At 41.2% G+C, this 26,109-nt stretch overlaps 1 protein-coding gene across 1 annotated transcript; it reads left to right on the top strand.

The window, feature by feature from the left end:
- Positions 1–172: 172 nt before the first annotated feature.
- abca3b (ATP-binding cassette, sub-family A (ABC1), member 3b) lies at positions 173–25,617 on the top strand. Its single transcript, XM_044050007.1, has 31 exons — positions 173–474; positions 2,033–2,116; positions 3,571–3,817; positions 6,435–6,562; positions 8,083–8,248; positions 8,740–8,999; positions 9,090–9,206; positions 9,551–9,671; positions 11,332–11,505; positions 11,798–11,979; positions 12,594–12,740; positions 12,988–13,117; positions 13,207–13,361; positions 13,441–13,596; positions 13,683–13,893; positions 14,818–14,968; positions 15,255–15,353; positions 16,007–16,205; positions 16,284–16,590; positions 17,045–17,321; positions 18,317–18,521; positions 18,640–18,859; positions 19,061–19,219; positions 19,564–19,736; positions 20,016–20,150; positions 20,285–20,479; positions 20,563–20,750; positions 20,863–21,033; positions 21,643–21,839; positions 22,267–22,340; positions 22,925–25,617. The coding sequence occupies exons 2-31, from the start codon at positions 2,063–2,065 to the stop codon at positions 23,054–23,056; spliced, it is 5,130 nt and encodes a 1,709-aa protein (XP_043905942.1). The 5' UTR covers positions 173–474; positions 2,033–2,062; the 3' UTR covers positions 23,057–25,617.
- The last annotated feature ends 492 nt before the right edge of the window (positions 25,618–26,109 follow it).

Here is a 26,109-nt window from a genome sequence, read left to right on the forward strand (position 1 = left end):
AATGAATTTACTTTTTGACCGTAAGTAAAAAAAAAGGAATAATAAATATGTGCCGCAACATTCTGTATCATACAGTGTGTGATATACATTAACGTTTCCATGCAGACATAGCCATGAGGTCTCGCTGTTGCGGTCACGTGACTCTCCAGTTTCAGCGAGGTCACGTGGTGCGTCTTGTTGACGGCTGTTCCTGCATTGTGCGGTGTATTCACGGGCTTGTCCCGCAGCTGGTGCAATGTCATCTCGCTCGCAGGCGTCAAACAGGACTGGAAGAGAAGAACCTGGAGCGGACAACTAGGTGCTTGGTTCCGCTGTTGCCCAGCCAAGCCTCCGCGGTGTCGATTAAAGGAGAAGCCCCTAAGTGATGTCTTTGTTGCTGGTTTAAGACCCAGAAAAGGAAGCAGGAACTGTTTTTCATCTCGACGGGACCACGGCTTGTGTGAAGTTCATGTGGGGAGACCATCTTTTTTTCAGGTAATTCGACATATTTGTGCAGTGGAACGCAACCGCTCGATTCGAATGAAGCCATTTTAGAGGTTTGTCTGTGAGTCAGAACGTCGTATTTTCTGTAAATACCTAGCTTTGTCTCCTAGCTCCATCATCAGCATTCATCATCAGGCTCCTTGGGGATTGACGAGCAGGTCGATTGTCCAATCAGGACGGCCACACGGTAGCGCCGGGCCAATAAGAGAAGAGCAGGGCGGGTTTTACTTAATAAGGAAAACATCCACGTCTGTAATCACATATTTTAAAGCGAAACGTCTCCCTGAACGTACTCAGTGAGTAACTGTCGCCATAAATGTTTAGATAATGAATGTTAATCACTTGGATTGTACCAATATACATGAAAGGGTTGTAACTAATTAAAATGTATTACATTAGTGTGAATTAGATTATTACATTATTAGTTTAGTTTAATTCTTGAGATATGCACTGTCAATGAAGAAAATCTTTTTGTTGTTGTGATGCTGCGTGTGTGTGTGTGTGTGTGTGTGTGTGTGTAAGAAAATGTATAATATGTAGATATAGGTATGTATGTGATTAGATATTGTCTGTGACTTTCGTGTTGCCTCAGGTAACTTGACATCAGTGAGTTAAGTTGCACGGATGCTGTGAATGAACAGTCGTGAAACATGGAAGTCAAATTTGCACTGAAATGCTGGAGGTGGTGCATTATGGGAGTGCCAATTTGAAAAGATATCCTCTCCCAAGACGCTTGGATGGTGAATCACCTTCAATAAAACTTAAGCAAGTCCAGTTGCCCATTTACAATCCTAAGAATAATAAAGATTAAAGTCTGAATACAGAATAGATGAATGACTATTTTAGTTGCACCGATGATCTTGTGCACTTTTGCTGTGAATGTCTGTGTAAATTCCCATTCATCCAGGTCAGGTTATCTGAAAGTCAACTGGACTTTTCGATTTCTTGAAGATGTTTCACCCTCTGGATGAGACTCCAAGTCCAGTTGCTAGTGATCCATGACTTAGATTTGCTGTGAATCAAGACTTGGCTCAAAAAAATGTTCCTTGTTGCTCTGTTCTTTGTTTATTTGACTGTCAGTGTAACAAAAAAAGACATTATTATGTAGGCATGCATGTTGTCTGAGCCCTGTTTCCACTCAGATTATATTTTGCTTGTCCAACTGGTTCATGTGACGGTCACCTGTCTGTTTCCTTATATTTATCTCATTTGTATTTTATTTTTTTTAAGTAGGTATCATTTCCAGTCTGCTATCACCTCACCTTTGTTTTTATTTGGTGGATATTTCCCCTTGTGTGATACATTACACATACAACTTTCGGAAGATACAGCTTAAACGTCATTCTAATTTTTGATACAGCTGCTGTATGTTCAGTTTCACTTCTCTCTTTTTTTTTCGGTTTACTTGAGTTTATGGCAACTCGAAAATTGATCAGAAACCTTTGCAGAACAGCACAGTTGGTTGAATCTCTTTCAAGAAGTCCAGAAACTAACAAGTGATTAACTTCAAACTAAAATGATATTCTCTGTCTGACTCTCATTACTGCAGAAGACCGACTGATCCGTGTACTGAGTCAAAATGGCTATCATGAGACAATTTGGACTCCTGGTGTGGAAAAACTATCTCCAGCAGGTGAGTTACCTACAGCCTGTGTGTCCTGAACAGACGGTGACTTTGTTTGCAACTGTGAATTGTCAGGCGTCACTGTGTTTACAGAGCAGCTGGTGTTATGACAGTGTTTATGAAGTTATAGGCTTGTGTTGCGTCATAAATACAGTAAACGGACTAACACTTTGTTTTTGTACAGATTTATGATGTTAACCCTGCTTTCTTGGAAACTGAGCCCAGTGTGTTGTTGTATCACAGGCTCCAACTCGATCAGCATCCCCATAACTGTCACATGCTTTTCCTGGCCGTATATGGCAGTTGTGGACAAATCAATTCTCTTAGTTTTTTGTGACATACTGTATGGCATGGCCCATATCCGTACGATCTGATTATTTTGATGTGTAACCTTAGATTCATGTGACCGTTTCATATAGTTATGATTTATTTGTTGGCTAACGTGTTAGGCAGGTTACACACACCTGATCAACATCTACAGGAGACACAGGTTGTCCTACTGGAGCAGATAACTAGGTTCTTGCACAAATAAGTGGTTCAGGGAACATTATATCACCAGTTTAAAGTAGATAGTTTTATCTTATTTTAAGAAAGTGTTGTATTTCCATTGTCATACTCGACATAGTCTGGGCTGTGAACTGCCCTGAATGGCTGTTATCATAGCTTTAATATCAGTTGAAAGTTTCACAATGGTGCAACTATTCAGAAGAAGAATTGACTCTCTGCTATGTGAGGCTGTTGCGGCATCACTCTTTGTCTGCTCATTGCAAATAGAAGCAGCAAAGTCCAATTAATGAATAACGTCACAGTCAAATACGCAGCTACATTTTCACAGATTAAAGATTTGACATTCATTTGCCACTGCCAGTGCACCATTGTCCACATATGAGAGGCTACATGCACTCTTTCTCACAAGCATCAGCAGCACATTGCCTCCCCTGAGTGTCCTCGTTATTCAGCTGTAAAAAAAAGAAAAGAAAAGAAAAAGTGTGGTAGAAGAGCAGCCCAAGTCAGATCTGAAGAAGCCCAACAAACATGCATTAAAGTCATAATTTTGATTTAGAGTGGATTAGGGTTCAATATTGGTTCCCCTCTGCAATTTACGGTGTTATATCCTGAAACTGTCCAACTCACTTTGTACTTGAATCATTCAATAGGAGCAGGGTGGAATATATATAAACAGAATAACTCTGTTTTAACCGTCTGAAATCATCTCATTTAAATTTAAAAAGTGTAAAAAGAAGAGATCGATCCTCAGACTCCATTTCGATTATAAATTATTGTAGTTAGTCCTGTCAGGTTATATATGCACCCTTGGGGTTGTGTGTATTTATTCATGCTGCAGTCCTTGTGTGTTCCAGATGATCTAGAGTGGTTTTATTCTACATTACTTACCTGTGATTGGTTTTACCATTTTAAATCATCAATATTCAATCAACAATCTCTTTATTCTTGCTCCCCAGAAACGACAAATCCTGGTAACTTTGGTGGAGATACTCCTGCCCTTGCTATTTTCCGGCATCCTCATCTTGTTGCGTCAGAAGGTGCCCTTTAAGGACTACCCGAATGCCACGATCTATGAAAGCTACGCTGTCGACACGTTACCCAAGAAGTTCTTGGAGCGCTTACAGCTGGGCTACGTGCCCGGTAACTCCAGCGTGGTGCGTCAGGTGGCAGAGGATGTGCGAGGCAGCTTGTCCCTCTCCTCAGGTGAGTGACGGTTGGGCAGGAACTACAGATCTGTGAAATACTACCGACTGCCACGTTCAGTTGGGAAGGTTATATGTTTTTCTGCCTTCTAGTGAATTAGGCATGCAGATCAATACTACTGCGATGTCTGTTTAATAAACATCAAGCCATCTTCAGTTGCCTGTTAGCTTTGCCTTGTATAAACACTGGCATCGAGCCCAGCCTTCATTTGGCAGTAACAAAGTCTGCCTTCACTGCAGGGTTTAGTGGTATGGTCAAAAAACTCCTCAAAGGCAAATGTTCAAATCAGTCGATGTCAATATTCATTGCACAAAATGGCTAATTATTGATGCTAAGATTGATATTTACTGATCTGAGGTAAAACACTTACAGCACTTGTGTGCACTGTGTTACGTCTCTTTGTACAACGTCTGAACATTGTGTTGATTCTGAACCAAAGTGTGGAACTGTTAAATAGTGGTTTGGTGTGGAGTATTGTGCCAAATTTCCATCTCCATATCAAGTCTGTGAACGTTCACGTTATCTTCAGGAGGAACTGACTTGCCTTTTGTAGATCTCTAGGTTAAGTTCCACCAACAGACCGTTTCATATGTACAGGATAGACATCGGTCTAAGTTTTTAGCAATAGAACAACTGACACCATATTCTACAAATGTAAAATATGACTAATTAAGGCTGAATATAACACTTAACACAGAATTAACATGGATCTAGAAAGGTGGACAGAATTGATATTTGCAGTGTTGTGCTCCTGTTGGTTCAAAGTACATATTTTGAACAGTATTATCAGAGGCAATATGAACATAACACAGCAGTAGTTGAAAGTTGTAAATACTTAAAGGATTACTTCACTGATTTGCATTTAGCTTTGTATTAATAGAATGGGACTGGTATTTTTGAAAAACTGTGCTTCCCAACCTCAGTTTCCCCTGAGTCGAGAAATATCTGCATTCTTTTTTTTTTGATACTTGCCCACCAGTGACACTTGGTTCAAGCCTTGGCTCAAGGCATGAAACTACAATGCTAATTCCTCAAGTTTTGGACCCACTCGTAGGGGGACGGGACCTCATTCCCAGAATGTAAACAGATTCGGCCATCTTTGCTAACAGTTACGCTAACGGGACCAACTGTCACTGTTGGGCACGTAACAAAGAAAAGAATGAAGATATTTCTCAACTCAGGGCAAACTGAGGTAGGGAAACACAATCTTTCATCCCATCTAAGGTTGCTGTCAGTCCAAATGGAAAAACAAGTCCCTAGTAAATACCTTATCATGCTCTGCAAACATCTAAGAGTAAATTAAATGAAGAATATTGAGTTGTTGCTCTGCAAAGCACAACACTGAGGCTGTGAAACAAATACCTGAACCTTGACACCACTAGTAATTCAGGGCAGACCTGTGAATACTGGTTCCTCTAGAAACAACCCTCAGGAGAGCAAATAGATCACGCCCATCTTTTGTGTGAAACTGTGTCAGATGAGAGTTCAGACCCTCCTCCTCTTCTCAGGACACCTACGCCACCACAGCTCTTTCCAACTGCCAGCGTCGCACACACCCTCGCTCCGTGACCAGCCACGGAGACGCAAACATGCAGATAGTCCGACTGGCGGGCGTGCAAATACAGTGTTGATGTTTTTTTCTTTCCTTAAGAGCAGCTGTGTTGCTTTAATGACAACCACGAGGCAGTGGGTAGACGTGCTCATGGAGCTGCAGGTTGTCCCTAACACAGCCACAGAGATCCCACTTCGGCCGGTGATAAATAATTTAGCTGCTCTCAGTGATCAGAGGAAAAGGTGGAAGGGAATCAAATTATCTAGCATGCCATGCGCACACACACACGCACACACGCACGCACACACACACACACACACACACACACACACAGCGCGGACCACCAGAATGCACGTACTATATGTCCTCAATGTTCTCACTGAAACAACAACACATCCATTAAATCCACCCACAGATGTAAACATGTTGATACCACATCTGTGGCGTGAGATGCTTTTGTAATAGTGATGGTGTTCTTTTCATTTCGATATGTGTATTTATTTGAGCACTTTAAATGATCTACATTTGTAATGAGCTTCTCCACAGTATTTTCATGTGTCAACTGTGTTAATATGCTGGCTGGGAAATTACCTTTTATTATTTATTTACATTTATATTACATTTGAACTGATTAGTTTGACAGGCTGATTTGCCCTTTACCTGTGTCTCCATGCAGGTGTTTATTTTATGGAACTGACCCAGATTTAACCTTAGACCCAGTGTTTAAACATGCTGTACTTGCCAGTTTCAGGATAGCTTTATGTTTACTTGATAAGAGGAATAGAAATTGCCGCAGGGAGACATTATTGTTGCTATAGAAATTGAGATATTGTGAAAAAAATATATCAGTTTATTATCTTTTATTCTCCTTCTCTCTGTGTTTTCATTTAGTCTCTTTTGGATTGTTTCTGAATATGTGTGTGTTTCAGCCCTTGTGGTATCTCTTCCCTTTTTATAAGATCACAAGATAAAGAAAGCATGTATGTGTGTGTGTGTGTGAGATAAATACCACAACATGACGACTGTGATGCTTTTTTTGTGTGTGTGTGTCTGTTTATTTTACAGTGCGTGGCTTTGAAACCGAGAAACACTTTGAGGAATATGTGAAAAATGACCCTCTGTCGGGAAAGCTGCTGGCTGCTGTGGTGTTTGAGCACCCTTTCAGTCACGATGATGAACCTCTGCCTCTAAAGGTAAAAGGAGGGCCTTTGTCAATGTTTACAATGTTTGTGTGGTTACAGTTACGTGTTTTTGTTTACTGGTTATTGTGTTGGGGACACTGTGGTCAATCAATCATTTAGTCAGTCAATTAATCTTTATTTATGTAGCATTTTTGGCACTTTTTATACAGATATAATTTAACACTAAGTGGGTCATAAATAAGTTAAACATTTAGTAAAAAGAATATATAATATATAAGAAAATAAACACAAGACATATAATAATAGTAGTATAATAAAGTCTGGCTACTGTTTTTCATTTTAACAGAAGTAATTTATGTTTTAATAATCTCAGTGTAAGGAGGAGGAATACAAACACCTTATCAGTTTCTTTTTCAGTATTTATTTTGTCCTATTATTATTATGTCCTCCAGCTGATGCCTAAGTAATATAGGGGAAGTCAAAAAGCAGATGTATGATTTGCTAATATCTATTTCCGATGAATTTCATTTGGCCATATTGTCCTTGTTGAGGGAAAATGGCCAGATGTATAAAACAGTAACACACACATGGTAATATAACAAAAAGACACATTTCCATGTTTATTTTCCTCTCTGTTTTTATTCATTCTGATCCCATAGATCAGTCATCATCAACCATTACTTGTTTCACTTATCAAGGCGTTGAACATTTGCGCAAAAGAATGTCTTTGAGACTGTTCACCATATTAACACAACACCAGTCATTCCATCACCTTTTGAGTACATTACATTACATTACATGTCATTTAGCAGACGCTTTTATCCAAAGCGACTTAGTGAAAAGCGAGTGCATTTAAACATTTGGGTACATATAAGAGCTAGAAGTAAGTAAGAGCTTCAAGTAGAACAAACAATTAAGTGCTAGTCATAAGTGCGATGTACAAGTTTTTTTTTTTTTTTTTTTTTTTTTTTTTGTCGTCTTAGTCGAGGTAGAGTCGGAAGAAATGTGTTTTTAGTCGGCGTCGGAAGATGTGGAGGCTTTCAGCTGTCCGGATGTCGATGGGGAGGTCGTTCCACCATTTGGGAGCGAGGACAGTGAACAGTCTCGAGTTCTGCGAGTGCCTCTGCGATCCTCTCAGTGAGGGGGCAGCGAGCCGGGTAGTTTAGAAGTAGTTTAGAAGGTAGCATGTGTAAAAAAAATATATAATACATTTGACACATTACATGTTTATGATTATACATCATGGTTCTTCTATCTGTGGCATCTGTGCTTACTTTGGATTGGCAAAGGTAAGCACAGATGCCACAGATAAAATGTAACCTGTATATTAAAAATGCCTATAGGAGGTTTTGTCTAAATTAATACCAAATGAAAGGACACATGTTTGTGGTGTGTACTGCACATGGATCAATAATAGAAACAAAAGAGGCCCATGGTGATATGTTATATTTATTCACTCTACAGCAGAGCTGACTGAGAGATATTGGCAACATCTGAAGCCATGTTTTCTGGAGAGACTCGCTCTGGTTGTCACTACTCATTTCCTTCTCGTCTTGCTCTCTCACGCACAGGTGAGCTACCACCTACGCTTCTCCTTCACGCCACGTAACGCCCCGCCCAAAGAGAAATCCGAGCTCAACCCGAACAGTGACCTGGACTGGCACACGCTCAGCCTCTTTCCACTTTTTCAACTGCCTGGGCCGAGAGAGCAGTATGACAAGGAGGGCGGCACGCCAGGTAACAACCCCCCCCGTATGAATGTTACGGATGCTATCGGGTGACGTTTGCGAGGTGTCAGGCAGTGTTCAGGAGACCTTAAATGCTCCTGAGTTAATCTTCACTGACTGATTGATACGTCATGTTTCGATGATGTGATCATGATGTACTGTGGATTAGAGGGGAGACACTGTTCAGCTGTCCCTAAGCAGACCTTTTCTCATAATAAAGCCATACTCCAAAAAGAGGAAGTCATCTTAACAGCACATACACACTGACAAAGCTTTTAGACGCTCATGAATATGAAGTGGCAAACTCCATATGCATTATAATGGCTGCAGCTCCACGTCTCTCTCCTAAGACCTTTTAATGTTAACTTCAAGAGGACTGGAGTCTTTGCCTTGTGGAACATTTCATGACAAAAACCTTTGACCCACATCGTTTCCGATTCAATTATATGGGTATTAACATGTTTTCCTCCGCGATAATGTATCCTCTTTTCCTGTTTAAAGGTTATTTCCGAGAGGGATTTCTGGCTGTGCAGCACGCGGTGGACCGGGCCATCATGCACTCTTACAACAGAACTACCGCTGGCCCTATGTTGCAAAAGATCAGAGTGGTCCTCTCACGGTTCCCATTCCCTGCTTTCATATACGACGTCTTCATCCTGGCAATTCAGAACCAGCTGCCACTTTTACTGGTGCTCAGCTTCACTTACACTTCCCTCAACATAGTACGCTCCGTTGTGCAGGAAAAGGAGAGAAAGCTCAAGGTGTGTTGCCGTGGTTCTCTTTGAAACTGAAATGAGTAACTAAATAAAGCCGACTGACCCTTTACCTCTGCTTGTTCTCATTCATCTCAGGAGTACATGAGGATGATGGGTCTCAGCAATTGGCTCCACTGGAGCGCCTGGTTCCTCATGTTCCTCCTCTTCCTCTCTATATCTGTCTTCTTTGTTACGCTGCTGCTCTGTATCCAGGTGAGCTTGTCTAGCGGATTAAGATGACTTAACCGACATTGCACCATGTAATACCGTAACTACGTATTCAGTCAATAACAGTAGTGTTTACAGTGAATAGCTGCAGCTTGTAGTTGTGCAAGTTTTGAGCCTTTAAAGCACTAATTCTTGTTTTTTTCATCTTGAATGACACTTGTTTTTAAGTATAACGTTGCTGTATTTCGCTATAAAAGCCGTGCTATTATTTTCATATATTGTCAAACAGTAATATAATGCGATGACTGAAACTTTAAGTGCAGGATTTGCTCTAAAAATGTGTCTCATTAAATCACAACTGAAAAGTGGAACTGAATGGGTTGTTTCAGGTGAGCCCTAACGGAGCAGTGCTGTCCTACAGTGACCCCACGCTGGTCTTTGTCTTCCTGTTGGTCTTCACTGTGGCCACAATCAACTTCAGCTTCATGATCAGTGCCTTCTTCTCACGAGGTGTGTCTGTGCGTCGTTGTGTGTCCTCCTCTTTTCAGAAAGACAAATATGTCTCTGTTTGTCAGTCTTTTGTTTTGTGCTGCCTTTCACAAAACACCGAAATGTACAGTGTGCGTAACACGGTGTGCACTCTCAAAAGTAGGTCAAAGTGTTTTGCTTTTAGGTATATCAGCATAGATATTTTGGCACAAAAAAAACCTTCCAGTTCTGAGCTTTTTCTGCTGCTGAACTGTGTGAAATGTTCCTTTTCCCTGTTCTCTGTACTTTCCCTTTTTGTGCTTTTATCCAGAGCTTCTCATTCAATACGGTGTCCATGGCTGTACTATTCTCCCGTATTGAAAGCCCTTGTCAGACTCAGCCTTATTTAAAGTTTTGCAAAGCAGTCAAGTGCTTCTTTAGCAGCCATATGTTCAGATTTATTTTGCGATGAATGGTCATGACTGAGACCTTTTTGTCTACAGGGACAGAGCAGAGGAGAAAAGATAAGAGTGGTTTTGTGTTGAATTTTTCTCCCCATTAATCATATCTTACTTCTGTCCTATGAGTAATGCAATGTGCTCTGTCACCTGCCCAGATAGGTTGTCTTTGTTGCTCTGACATAATTGGGTTGAGTACCATTGTGTCATTTTTATGCCTCTGCACTAGTGAGAGAGCAATGACAGACGGCACATGCGGTTGTAGATTCAGGTTGTCTGTCTGTCTGTTTGATTTTTGTGAAAGCAAATCTTGACCTAGACTCAAAAGTCAGGGTTGAATATGTTGAGGTAAATTCAAGATTCTTTATGTCTCATCATGCACAAAAAAATGCCATATAAGACAGCAAAAAAAGTTCTTGGTGTGTGTAAGAGTTGGCCGTTTTTATGTTTTACGTTTGTTTTGCTCTTGTATTGTGTGTTTTATTGCTTTTATATTCCATTTTTATTGTTCTTTATATTGTTTTACATCCCGCCTGTTTTAATTCTTGATGCGATGTACGGCCCTTTGGTCAACTCTGTTGTTTTTCAGTGTGCTGTAGAAATCCAAGTCAATCTAAGCCCAAGAAACCACATAATCATTTTTTTCCTACACTATAATACAATTCATCTCATGATTCTTGAACCTTTGGCCTAAGATTGAGGGTTTTTCTTTCGTGGAAGTGGAAGATGGGTGGAAAGAAGTAAGATGTAGGACTTTTACAGAGAATAGGCCTAACCAGAAGAGTGAAAGGGTCCTTCAGTGCCATTTTTGAACAAAGAGGAACTTTGGGCTGTCTTTGTGGTGTGAAGCCCTCTGGAAACTTCTCCCAACCGTCCCCACTTTTAGAAACAGATGATGGTACTTAATCAGGCAAGCTCAGAATGTCACATTGTCTACCACAATGTTCCTCTTTTGAGATGTCTTATGACGCTGCTCAGAAATGGAAGTAAAAACTGCTTTTGTTCTCCACATCCACGCTGCTCCACCTTTTATTCCTCATTTGTCCCCGATCACCGTCTTATTTGTCAGTTGGTGCTTAATCTTAAATCCTTAGAGAAATGGGTTCGCAGCAAAAATACAGCTCTTGTCTTGGTTGGAAAGTGCATGTGCGTGCATTGGCTGAAATGTTTTTCATGTGACAAGAGCTGCTGTTGCTACTGTTGGCATGAGCTTCCCACTAATGACTGATTCTTTTTTATTTCAGCCAATGTGGCAGCGGCAGCAGGCGGCTTCATTTATTTCCTGAGCTACTTGCCTTATTTGTTCCTCTGGCCACGTTACGACTTACTGAGCCACGCACAGAAGGTGTCGGCCTGCCTCATATCCAACGTAGCCATGGCCATGGGTGCCCAGCTCATTGGAATGTTTGAAGGCAAAGGTGAGATTTGATAAAAAATATAATATAAAAATATGTGTCAATCAGAGACTGCAAATACCACTTATTGTCATTACTGATTAATCAATTGAGCTATTTTCTGTAATATTAAATGTAAAGAATAGTAGAATAATTATACCGAACCTCGAAATGACAATTTCCTCAAATTCACTATTAGAGAGAGTTAGAAGGAACTGAAATCTTAGACTGCTTTATCTAAGAAAAAATGTTGTTAAATATGGATTTTTTTTTGTTCTTTATGTTTTTAAAAAAAATTGCAATGTTTTCTCTCCAGGCACAGGAATCCAGTGGTCTAACTTGTTTGACTCTGTCACGGTGGATGATGACTTCTCCATGGCCCAGGTTCTGGCCTTGCTGCTCTTTGACTCTGTGCTCTATGGGCTGGTGGCCTGGTACATGGAAGCAGTTTTTCCTGGGGAATACGGAGTGCCTCTCCCATCTTACTTCTTTGTGCTGGTATGCTGTGCACCATGGCATTCACGCATGCAAGCACACACACACACATTAACCAAGGATTTAACCAAATGCAAACATATGAGTTTGGTGTCAGTATGGACGGATCAAAAGTGAAATAGTTTTCTCTCAGAATTAAAAAACATTTCTCTAGCAGTGTCATTTGCAAATTCAATCTTAAAAGAATTGTACATAGGAGACATAAATACAATTCCCTCATAATCATTTCTCGTTGATCTATATTTTGTTACCTTCGATGTAAGATAGTCTTAATACATGTTTTTCACTGATATTTGTTACATTTGAAACTGTATTTATTGATTACATTATCTTGTTTTGAAATACAGTACTTGTGACACTTTTAAACGTTGTCTATTGTGTATGAACGTCAAATATCGCTACATTTTAAAGACTTTGGTCAAGGTGAAAAGAATAAATAATGCAACACTACAAATACAAATTGCCATGAAAAAGGAAAATAGATGTCATAGAAAAACATTTACCTCAGTTGCTTTACTGCAAAAAGAGCATATCCTGCTCCCCTTTTAAGAAATGAATACTGATATTGTTATGTACCGGTCTCATACACTTTTCTTTTTCCATACACTCCTCTGCAGCCGTCATACTGGTGCAGCAGCCCTCGCATGGCTCTGGTGAATGAGAAGGAGGAAGAAGAGGACGCAGAAAAGGCTCTAAAGGGAGAGTTTATTGAGGAGGAGCCAGCCGGACTTGTCTCTGGGATCAAGATTAAACACCTTGTTAAGGTGAGCAACAAAATAGATCACTATGAACAGTATGGTGTAGGGCATGCATTTCCCCTCACTGTAAATTGGTTAATAATTCATCTGAACCCACTGCACCTTGTGTATGTTCTATTTCAATGTACCACAACTCCAAGTCAAATTCCTTGTATGTGTAAATGTACTTGGCAACAAAAAAGCAGCGATTCTGAAGCAAGACTACATGTGTCAGGCATTGTATTTAACTATTTTAGGTTTGTTACCTTTACAGGACTTTAAAGTGGGCAACAAGACACGGAAAGCAGTGCATGATCTTACGCTGAACATGTTTGAGGGACAGATCACAGTGCTGCTGGGACACAACGGTGCTGGAAAGACAACAACACTGTCCATGCTGACAGGTGAGCGGGACATGGTTATACTCACATACGTGCTAAGCACGCCACCCTGACAACATTCAACTAAACTGCCTTCATGTTTGTGTTTGCAGGTCTTTTCCCACCCAGCGGCGGCAGGGCTTATATCAATGGGTACGACATCTGTCAGGACATGGCTCTGATCCGCCGCAGTCTGGGACTGTGTCCGCAGCACGATGTGTTATTCGATAACCTTACTGTCAGAGAGCACCTGCTGTTTTACGCGCAGGTACTCACATTATCCTGTCACATAAAAAAATGTGCACAATGCAGTTTGATTATCATATCATTTTCTCCATCATATCCAGTTGAAAGGCTTCTCCAAAAACAAGACTCCAGACGAGGTGGACAGAATCATTCGGATCCTGAACCTTGAGAACAAGCGGCACGCTCGCTCCAAGACCCTCTCGGGTGGCATGAAGAGAAAACTGTCCATTGGCATTGCCCTCATTGGTGATTCCAAGGTAAAGAGGTTCACAAGCGTCTTTCATTATCATATTCCCGTGTCCGCCTCATTGAGCGTGTCTTCCTAACTCAACCCACGTTTCAGGTTGTAATGTTGGATGAGCCCACGTCGGGCATGGACCCATCTGCTCGCCGTGCAACCTGGGACCTTCTGCAAGGGGAGAAATGTGGTCGCACCATTCTGCTCACCACACACTTCATGGATGAGGCTGACCTACTCGGCGACCGCATCGCCATCATGGCAGGAGGAGAGCTGCAGTGTTGCGGCTCACCACTTTTCCTGAAGAACAAATATGGTCAGTGAAGGCTGGTGTGGAAAACAACAAGCAAGTACGACGGAGTATTAGGGCCACATTGAGAAAAAATGTTTTATACGGACTTCGAGAATAAAGTCGTAAATTTATGAGATTAAAGTCGTAATAAAATGTTGTTTTAGGAGAGGAGAGTTGTTCAAATGAGGGCTGCGCTGCATTTCGTGGAGTTGTACTATAGGTTTCACAAACAAGGAGATACTTTTGGCACATGAGCATCACATTGTCAAGTATCAGGACTTTGAAAAGTAAATCGCTTTTATGGAGGAGAAACTATCTGGAACTGGTCGACTGAGTCAAGGTCTGGCGAGTAGTAGTAGTGCAGTACTGTGCAGAGACCCCAGTGCATTATAGTATATGGATTCACGTGATAAACTAGAGAAACCAAAAAACCCCTCTGTACGGCCAGCTGATGCATCCAGCGATTTCCTCCAAGTCCGCCTGGTTCTTTCTGCGGAAAAGATGCGTTTTAGAATAGAATATCACAAATTTATTCTCGTAATTGTACAACTTTAATCTCATAAATTTACGACTTTAATCTCGTAAATTAAGACTTTTTCTCGAAGTCTGTGAATGTTTTTTTTTTCCATCAATGTGGTCCTAATACTCAGTCGTACAGAAGTGATGTGGACTAGTTGACAAATAGTTTTTATTTATGTTTAGTTAGTTTTAACATTCTTGCTAAAGAGGAAAGACACTTTTTTCTACACAGCAGGTTATTAGCAGCTTCTATTTTTAACATACTCTTAGTAGCAACACAAAACCTTTCTGTACACACTGCATGTCACCAAAGGTAATTGGTCATATATAATAGAAGTGCTTTAAATAAGAAACTTGGACGTTATTCAGTCAAAACACACACTGTAATAGCTTCAAAAAAAGTCATATTATATTTCCTCTGCTCGCCAGGTGCCGGCTACCACATGGTGATAGTGAAGGACGCCCTTTGTAATGTGTCCGAGATCAGCCGCCTTGTCCACATGTATGTTCCCAATGCCACGCTAGAGAGCAGTGCCGGAGCCGAGCTCTCTTACATTTTACCCAAAGAAAGCACCAGCAAGTGAGTCCCTCAGGTTTTTGATCATATGTAGAAAATTCACAAAAAAGCATGAAGTGGCTTAACGGTTAGAAAGACCCAGAAATCTCCTCTGCTGGACTGAACAGCTGACAGATTTTGAGGTCTTTGAAAGGAATCCATGTGGTACAGAGTGTCTCAGAGTGGGTTCTAATTTTCACAAATGAATATCTGATTAAACTCTTCAGTTTGTTATTACAGAATCAAGAGCTGACGAGTGTATAATGACGCGTTTTGCTGATTAATTAATACTGTTGGTGTCACCACTCAGATTTGAGCTGCTGTTCGCTGAGCTGGAGATGAACAGGGAGGAACTGGGCATCGCCAGCTATGGAGCTTCTGTAACCACCATGGAAGAAGTTTTCCTCAGGTAAAAAAAACGTTTTTGTGTTTGTGTATCAACAGAAGTCACAGTCTCTGTGGGTAAGTCTCCTTTTGTTATGTATAATTGATGTTATTTTTTTGAGTTCAGTTCTGGAGTCCTATGTTTATTTTGATTCATTTGTGTCGCATCATTTTTGGCTTCCCCCCCCCCCACAAATTAAAATGGTTTCAATGCCACATTCATGAAATGCCTTTTTGAATTTGTAAAAATGTAGTGTAAAAAGGCACAAACATGGCTGAGATCTTCACCCCTTTGTTTACACATCTCACTCTCAGCTGCCTGCTCCCTAATGAGCAGTTATTTCTGCTTCCCTGTGGACTTAATGTGTGTATCTGTGGCAACGAGCACAAGAGCATTTCTTCTGCAAAAGGCTGACACTGCAGGCTATTTCCTCAAGTGTGTAACAGTGTAACTGCCAGTGCCAAGAAATACATGTTTCACAGGCCTTATTACTTGCAAACCGTTTGTGTTTTCCGGCCATACAGTAAATGCTCCACTCCTTTATTCAAGGCAACGGCAACGGCAAATAGAGCTGCTGTTGAACGTTTATTCATTTCACTAATTTTCTCGTGTCCAGTGTTTTCCAGCCGAGTACAATGGTGTCATTTAAATAGTCACAGCATTATTTGTGTCTTCAGAGTGGGAAAGCTGGTAGATTCTAGTTTGGACATCCAGGCGATCCAGCTGCCTGCGCTACAGTACCAACATGAGAGACGCTCCCATGACTGGACCACAGATGATGCCAGCAGTATCAGCGGAATGACCGATGTCACGGACTTCACGGACAGCGGCACGCTCATCTCGGAGGACTGCTCCAACATCAAACTGAACACAGGGGTGAGATAAGAGGAAACTTTTTGTGCGTCTCAAATTGCATGTCTTTACATTTTTAGTTCACCTTCTCTCCTCCCCCAGGTCAGACTGTATTTGCAGCAGTTTTACGCCATGTTCCTGAAGAGGGCATTGTACAGCTGGAGAAACTGGAAGGTGATGGTCGCTCAGTTCCTGGTGCCTTTGGTCTTCACTGTCGTGGCCTTAGTCGTGGCACGCACTTTACCCAATCACAAGGACGCTCCTCAGCTTAAGCTGGCCCTCAGTCGCTACGGAACTACCAGGGTCCCTTTGGCTCTTTCGCCTGGAGCGAGTCTTCTGGCTTCTGACCTGGCAAATGTATATAGGTCACAGCTCTCTGCACAGCTCGGCCAATTCATCAACATCACGGGTGAGCACGGGGGCACGAAGACCCTGTTTAGACCTGGTATTGACAGCCCTTCTTGAGTGTTTGCATGAGTTCCAGTTCCGACATCACATCAGCGATCACCTCCTCAGCTGACGTCTCTGAGCGTCAGTAGTTTCCCGGAATCCGCACTCATATGTTAATTCATATGCAGCCACTGCCACAGTTTTCAACACTAATTACCATAGGATTTAGATTTTCTAATGGTTGAAACTTTTTTTTTTTTTAGTCCAGATTTGATTCACTCAAACAACTTATCATTATCTTTTTTGTCTCTCTAGTTGTCACTCATGAGCACACACACTGACAAACACGGACACACTGTCCATATGGGACTGGATTCCTGAGGACGGATGTTAATACCAGGTCCGAACAAGGCCAAAGATATAGTTAGATTGTTACTGACCATGTTATGTCCTCTCTCTGATGCTCCTCTCAGACATTACTGAGTACATCCTGACCCAGGCAGAAGAGGAGGGCGGCAGCTTTAGTGAGCGCTGCGTAGTGGGTGCGGCTTTCCGCGGCAGCAGCCGCAGCCAGTACACCGAGGCGACGGCCTACTTCAACAACCAGGGCTACCATACTCCTGCCACGGCACTCATGATGGTGGACAATGCCCTGTTTCAACTCATAGCGGGGCCAAACGCTTCTATTGAGACGGGAAACTACCCCATGCCTCGCAACCTGTCGGAGATCGCCCAGAGTCAGCTTACAGAGTGAGTAATAATAATTCTAATGAAAATGTGATCAAAATCACATCAAATCAAACTCAGACAAGCAGCAGTCGTAAATGTATGAAGGTGCTGTACTGAAACAAGGCTTACATTATAGTTACGCGATCTATTTTCCTGGTTCTACACCCGTTAAAACCCTGAGTTTTGTAGCAGCTGCACTATTTTTGTTAATACCAGAGGGGTGGGGATCAATTTGCCTGCTATCAACTACTCAAAGGTGCCACATGTATATTTTTTCCCTGCTGCTCAACGTTGTTCCCGGAGGGGAGCAGCTGGTTTTAATAGTTGCTTACAAAGAGCTTAAACCGTTGTTGGCTTTCAAAGACGTTATAAGCTGCTGTACTCTACAGTGATTTGCTAATGGAAAGTGATTTGACATCCAGGCCTCACATAAAATCCATTTTTACTACAAATAGATTGATTTTGTGAGAAAAGAGCCAGGATATAAATGTAAAGAAAAGACTTTTGGGAAGCACTGGTACAAAGTCACTGTCACTAGGTCATTCTGTTTTCCCTTATCTATTCTCTTAAATATGATTTAGAAATGTCTGATTATAGATTTAAATTTCATGTTGTGTTGCCGTGAGCAAGGACAACTGATTACTTAATTTTAAGATATAATTTTATGCTTGTATTATTTAATCAGTCTTAAGTAAAAGGCTGAAAAAGGCTTAGAGTTACAACAGAGTAATCATTTTGATTTCAACTACTCAATAAGTTAATAATCAGCATAGCTATTAACAGCTAAAAAAAAGGTGATTACATGTCATTGTGTGTTTACAACTTGTTGTTTTGTTGTTGTATTTTCCAGTAAGTGACAAAAAAAACATGGTTTAAACATAAGTTTGAGCATTGATTATAGACTCATCTGTATGAGTATGGATCCTGCCAGTGAAGTGTTAAACACTTCACGTCTTTTGTGCAGTTTTTCTTGACTGTCTCTGACTGTCATCACTGACCTTTCCTTCCTCCTGCAGGAGTAAGATGGGCTTTGCCATCGCCATCAACCTGATGTACGGAATGGCCTCCCTGTCCAGCACCTTCGCCCTGCTGCTCGTGACCGAGTCCTCCATCAAATCCAAGCACGTGCAGCAGGTCAGCGGTGTCTACCTGTCAAACTTCTGGTTTTCAGCACTGCTGTGGGACCTGGTCAACTTCCTGTTGCCCTGCCTCCTCATGCTGGTGAGTGTGACATCTGATGTTTGACTCGTATGGGATTAGGATATCGAGACGGGCTTGATTTGTTCAGACTAAAAGTGATTGATTGAATTGTCCGTCATGTTGTGTTTGCCGGTCTCAGGTGGTGTTCCAGGCGTTTGGAGTCAAGGCTTTTGTAGAGGAGAACCACTTGGTCGATGTGTTGCTGTTGCTGATGCTCTATGGCTGGGCTATAGTGCCTCTGATGTATCTCCTGAGCTTTTTCTTCTCCACTGCTGCTACTGCCTACACTCGCCTTACTATCTTCAACATGATCTCTGGCACGGCCACCTTCCTGGCCGTCACTATTATGACCATCCCAGGTGAGCGGAAATGCTGGCTCCTAGCACTGGTAGACATCAGGAAAGTGTCATACTCACCATTCTTTCCAAAATCTTTCCAAAACAAGTGGCTTTTTGAAAAGGCAGTGAGAACACAGGTTCAGATGGAAAATATCAGGAGAAAAAAGTTAAAAGGAAAATACTGCTTCTTCACAACTATTATCCATTGTGTCCTTGGTCTAGAGTTGAACCTGCAGGACCTGTCACGCTTACTGGATAAGGTGTTCCTGATCTTCCCAAACTACTGCCTCGGAATGTCCTTCAGCCAGTTCTACCAGAACTACGAATTCATCTCATTTTGTACCTCCGGTCCTTTCAGCCAGTCACTCTGCAAGTACTTAAGTAAGTGTTGCATAAATGAGGTCTACGATAATGAGATCCAACCCAAATTTATTTCTATAGCAATATAAAAACAATAAAAACAGATCGTAAAAACAGTAATACACACTTTCTGATGCAGTTGTTTGCTAGGGTAGTTTACAGTAGACAGGATTTTTATGCAAAAAAACATTTCAGTAAGGCAATTATTATTGTTATTATTATTATTATTATCATTATTATTATTAATAAGCATTATTGTCATAAAAAGTGTTTGAAATCCAATTATTATTTCCATGTCAGTTTTCTCTTGCTTTATGTTTTAAGTCTGCTATGCCCTCACATAACTTTGTGTCCTCTGGTTTTAGACATCACCTACCAGACAAACTACTTCTCAATGTCAGAGCCCGGTGTGGGACGCTTCCTTGTGGCCTTTTCAATTCAGGGAGTGGTTTATATCTGTCTGCTGTTTGTCATCGAGCTCCAGTGTGTCCACACTCTCTGGAGGGTTCTCACGTCCCTGGGTAGACGACGCAAACAGGTAGCTGAAGTGATGGAGCAATGAGAAGTGTTATTTTTCAGCTTTCCATGGAAATCTTCAAAGTTTGTCTTTAAGCATCCAGATGCAATTACATGTATAATAAAATAGATTCAGATTTCAGACTTCAAATGTAAAAAGAATATTAGGTTGGAGAGGTGGTAATAATGTACACTTTTCAGAGCTTTTTTGTAAAACTAATAACATTAAATAGCAGCACGTGTTATAGTTACGGTACATTTGTGTCATGCTTATTAATTCATGCATCTGTGTGTATGTCAGTTACCTCTTATAGAGGATGCCGCACTTCTTCCAGAGGACCGAGACGTTGCCGAAGAGAGGAAGAGGGTCCTCGAGTGCCAGCCGATGGTCGAGTCGATGGTCGGTAGCCCCCTCATACTGCACGAGCTCAGCAAGGTATGCAGCACAGGAGTCGTACAAACGCTGCAACTGAAGGGCCTCAGTGCTGAAATATGGGATGCCTGTAGAGGTGTGTGTCCCTGCAAGATATGACCATGTGGTACAGACCCACTCTTATCTCTCCTTTTCAGGTGTACAGCAGCGGGACAAATCTCCTGGCTGTGGACAGACTGTCTCTAGCTGTAGGTAAAGGAGAGTGTTTTGGCCTCCTGGGCTTCAATGGAGCAGGAAAGACCACAACCTTTAAGATGCTGACGGGCGACGAGAGCGTCACCTCCGGGGATGCTTACATTGATGGATACAGCATCTTGAGGGACACTAAAAAGGTAGGAGAGAAGGGACGTTTTGATTTAAATGGACTTAAATCTTCAGCGTTAGCCTCATGCCGTCATTTATCTCTACATTGCAGGTGCAACAGCGCATTGGTTACTGTCCTCAGTTTGATGCGCTGCTGGATCACATGACAGGAAGGGAAACTCTGTGTATGTATGCCAGGCTCAGAGGCATACCGGAGAAGTATGTGTCCAGCTGTGTGGAGAACGTCCTGAGGTCACTGCTGCTGGAGCCTCATGCTGACAAGCTGGTCCGCAGCTACAGGTAAGAAAACAGTGAAAAACTCTGAACCAGGGTCTGTGCACACTTTACACTGGGTAATGCCATATTTTGTCGAACCATGCGTTAATAATAATATGTCGCCATCAACTTGCAGTGGTGGCAACAAGCGGAAGCTGAGCGCAGGCATGGCTCTCATTGGTGGGCCCCCTGTCATCTTCCTGGACGAACCTTCGACTGGGATGGACCCCGTGGCCAGGAGGCTGCTGTGGGATTCCGTTACACGCACACGGGAGTCTGGCAAGGCCATAATCATCACCTCTCACAGGTGAGAAGTGTGAATAGTGTGACTGGGCAATAGTTGTCATACATATGACGGGCTGGTGGAATAACGTCATGTTACAGTGTAACATAAGTGTAACTTTTAAATACAAACAAATTGTCAAATGTGATCACACAAAAAACACTCTCTCTGTGTTTTTCTGTATCATGCTATTCAAATGTTATTGGAGCAAAAGGTTTCAGCAGCTGTCGCTGTAGACTCAGGTCTGGTAGTATTGCCTGGCAGAGCTCTTTTCTCAGATGATAGACACACTAGTACAAGTAATGTTATTATAAAATGATCTAATAGTTGCAAAATAATATCATCAACAACAACAACAAATGACATTTCAGAAAATATTGTACACCTCTGCATTTAGCAATAACTACTGTATTATTTCATATTTTAAATGCATAACATATGAGCGCAGAAAATATGTTACTTCCACCACCTACAAATCTAAAGTACTGTGATAATACACTGATTTCATATTTTAATCAACCACTTCATTATGTTATTTTATTTAATTTTTTTACCTAAAGTGTTTTTACAATGTGTAACAGTTCATCCTATGTATCCTAATTGCTCACATTTCTATCCGTCCCACATCACCAGTATGGAGGAATGTGAGGCGCTGTGTACCAGACTGGCCGTGATGGTCAATGGTCAGTTCAAATGTCTCGGCAGTCCCCAACACCTCAAGAGCAAGTTTGGCAGTGGCTACACGCTGCTGGCTAAAGTGCACGTGGATGCGGATTTGGAGGACAGTGACCTGCAGCTTTTTAAAGACTTCATTGAAAGCACCTTTCCAGGTCAGAGACAGAAAATTGACTTTTCCTTTCAAAATTTGCGGGGCTAATTATAAAGAATAACTGTGAAAACACAACAGAATAACAACAGGACTTTTGACATGTTACTCATCACTTTAACAATAGCTTTGCTCAGTTGTGTGTATGTACGTCAGGACATTGTGACAGTGACTAAATAGTATTTAGCCAACATGGCTGCTGTACAAAAGGCCCAATACATAAACTCAGGCAGAAGTGACAGCTTCTTCATTAACTATGAAAAATAAACTAAATGTTTTATGAGTCACGTTGGTTTATTATCCTCTGCAGTGGCACCTACGTTTACGGTTAGAATTCTTTATTTTAAATGGCACATTAACGTGTCAAAATAAAAGTATTTCTCAGTGGGATTTTGATTTACATCTAACTGGCAATTTTCCTCCCACTTCAGGAAGTCAACTGAAGGATGAACACCAGGGAATGGTGCACTACCATCTGACTGACAAGACATTGACCTGGGCCCAGGTATCCTAACAGATCCTCACATTTGAAAAGCACATGTGCCGCGTGATCACCCCCTATTGGACAAAATAATCCCAGTCATTTTGAAATGAAATTGTATTTATGTTTTTAGCCATGTTGTCTATTTGTGAGCAAAATAACTCAAAAGTAAAGAATGTATCTGATTTGAATTACGTTTTATGTGGGATGTGGGATGTGGATTATGGCGCAAGGAAGGAATAATTAGATTTTGGTGGTGAACTGGATCCACATTCAAGATTTGTATCGTATATAACCTCACTATTTTATTGTTATTTTGTCTTGAAAGTGCTCTTTAGTCTCAGGTCCAACTCACAATGAGGATTTGTGAAGGTAACATAAAAGTGAGCGAGTGGCAGAATTAGACGTCAGTGACTAATGTCGGTAATTTAACATGCTCACAGTAATGGTTTGATATGATAATCATACTCAAACAATTCTCCAAACAATAAGATACACAGCACCTGTGTACACACAGGGGGAAGGTATTAGTCGTTCTATATTGGTGCTTGGGACTGTGATCTTGTCAGGTTTGCACTCACATCACCTTTTTTTCTTCTCCCTCTCAGGTGTTTGGCACGTTGGAGGCAGCCAAAGAGAAATACCGCATTGAAGACTACTGTGTGAGCCAGATTTCATTGGAACAGGTGTTTCTCAGCTTCGCTCAGTTTCAGCACTGTTCAGAAACTGGGAGGAATTAAGCGGAGCAAGGAGTCTGTCCATTCACCATCACCGTCCATTTTCTACAGTGTGTGTGTGTGTGTGTGTGTGTGTGTGTGTGTGTGTGTGTGTAGGACCTGTGTACATGGACCCATCTTGGCTATTTTTTAAAAGACCAACAACACACACACAGAGAAAGAGAGACCGGGCTAGTCCCTGAACATCAACTCTAGCATTTCCAATACTATATCCTGTCGATGTGTCTTTCTTGGCTCATTCACGTTGTTGTCATTCTTGTTGTTTTGTTGCCGGGATGGAGACGGTTGAGGATGTCGTCTGTACCAAGTAATGAACTCTGCACCTTAAAATGAGGTCAAAGACAATGACGCAGCTCGTTCGATGAGGAGCGCTCCTCTAAACTGCGTGTTCAGATTGTTGTTTGTTGTTATTTATAAGTTAATTTTGCAAATTTTAGCTATGTTTTTGGGAGGGGGGGCGGGATCATGAATCATCACGCGAGAGTGAACCAATCTATTTGACGTGTTCGTGAAACCGTTGCAGACCTTTGCGCCTTATCAAACTAATGAGGATTTGTTTCCTTATGTTGTTGTGTACAAAATGTAGTTGCCGGATGTAAAAAAAAAAAAAAAAATGATGACGGTACTAAAAACACTTACTGGTGAGACTGCAGAGAGTAACAAACACAGGACTCCTCTGCTCCCCCCACCCTTTCCCACGAGTGTCGGGGGAACTACGGTGGCCTTCTCATACCAGAAAGGATGTCGTCGTTCGTTGTTTGCGTAGAAAGCTTCTGCTTCAGAACACGAAATGCACTTTCTAGCCGTTGTATGCTGTAGACATAGGGTGGCGCGAGATGACAGCATATGCATAGTGCACACTGTATATAAGGCTTTACTCCGTGGCTACGAAAACAAACTGTTTTTTTTATTTTTTAACTGATTATACACTTAAACATACTCATCATGGGTGATATATATCGATCTCTGCCAACGAAACCACCCAAATGTTACACGTAGGACCTTTAAAGTGGTTTAAAAAGGTTTCATTTTTGACTCATTAATGAATGCATGTATGTATGAAATATGACTCACAGGTGGCATGATGATTATGACGATGATGAAAACTGGAAGACCGTCCTTCCTGTTGTTGAGGGTTAGCCCTCAGTGTACAGTTTGTCCAGTGTGAATGAGTACGTCCAGTACGCCGTCCACTACGAACCAGAGATTGTTTGTTTTTGCTGCCAAACATGTCCAGGCATTGCAGTTTTAGGTGGAAGCTTTTGAGCATTAACGTATTTTTGTTGTGTTAAAATGGTGCTGTTGTCACAGCAAGAACACAAGCCGTCAAATTGTACGAGACTGCACGTAATTTTAATTCAGGCGTAGAACAACAAGACTGCAATGAACTCTGAGGTATTGAACACTTGTTTTTAATTTCTCCCCACTGCTATGCATTTCACACCGTGTGTGTGTGTGTGTGTGTGTGTTGTGTGTTCTATCCACATTCTTGTGAAGACCAAATACATATAAACCATAGGAGGCGACATTTTAGGAAAGAGAGGACCTTTTAACAGGTCCTCACAACTTTAAAGGGCTTTTAAGACCTTTTCCTGGTTAGAGAAAGGGACTCACTTGGATAGATACAAGAATGTGTGTGTGTGTGTGTCTTTGTCTGTGTGTAAGTATGACAACAAATGATCCCTGATTTCAGCCAGACTGTATACGAACAGTGCTATGATAATCCTTAAATCTCTGAAAACCCGTGAGAGAGTTATTGTGTGAAGGACAGACATCATATTTAATGTAGAGCTGCAAAATAAATTAAAAAGCCCTGATAGTTGTATGTAGTCTAATAAAGGTTGTCAACACGGTCCTCTGCACACAGAGGCGTGGATGGGGAAGAAGAAGAATCAGCGGCGTGCTTAGAATGTACCCATTCACTACAGTCCCAAAAGCTTTGTTTGTGTTTTAAAAAAACTTGTGTTTAAAAAAAAAGGTGTGTATTCTATATTGTAGAGTTATTATAAATGACCCCGACATTCCTCGCACATAATGATACAAAAATACTTAAGCAATTGCATTTGCCACTTGTCAACAATCAAATGGACTTTTGTGAGCATGATTCCTTCTTTGAAATAATCAATGTGGCTTCACAGGAGTCAGATGAACGCGTGAACCGTCTCTCACATTAATCGACTTCATACACAACTTTGCGGCACTTATTTTCCTGTGTGTTATGAGGAAAAGTAGAGACTGACATTCCAGGAAGACTCTAATATGTGACTTATTGATCTTTAAAGGATTTCCTGTCTTCATTTTTTTTTTAACTTGTGTTTTATTTGTTCGTGTGCACAATTCATCTCTCATTGACTTGACTTGAATCGCCTTTAATGCTGGATATGTAGTTACAGGAAACGGAACGGTTTTCATCGCTCAAAAGACCGTGCATCATATTTAAAAGGGGAATGTACGTCATATTAATTGTGAACTGGAGTGTACTGTTCCATGGAACTGAACTTGTCAACTGTATGTGCGTTGTTCATTTTTTAAATTAAATAATGCTCTACGCAAAAGGGAGTAGACGTCACTGTGTGGTCTCGTTTTTTCGGCAGCTGACACTGTTTGCATGCAAGAAGGTGCCTTTTGTTTATATAAATATACAACTTTATGGCTATACCAACACAAAATAACTCTTTAAGAGCTAAGTCGACTTTTTTAGCTGACATTTCATGGTTTAAGTTTTCCCACAATTATAAATAATGTTTATTTCCATTATTGGCTGTAATTGAGCTCATGTAGACTTGTGCAGCAAGAACAGGACAGCAACTTGTGGATAGTACGGAAGAGTATTAGGGCCACATGTTAAAACATTTTTGAAAAAAAAATACAGCACAACTTATAAGAAAAAAGATCAGAAATCTGAGAAAAAAGTCAATTCTGAGGGGAAAAAAGGCCAAATTCTGGGATTAAAGAAAAAGTCAGAATTCTGAGTTCATTCTCATGCATTCTCAATTCATGCTGTTTCACTTTTTTTTTCTTTCTTTCAGATTGTCAGATGTGGCCCTAATACTCTT

The sequence above is a fragment of the Solea senegalensis genome, linkage group LG19, assembly GCF_019176455.1.
Source record: "Solea senegalensis isolate Sse05_10M linkage group LG19, IFAPA_SoseM_1, whole genome shotgun sequence".
NCBI lineage: Eukaryota > Metazoa > Chordata > Actinopteri > Pleuronectiformes > Soleidae > Solea > Solea senegalensis.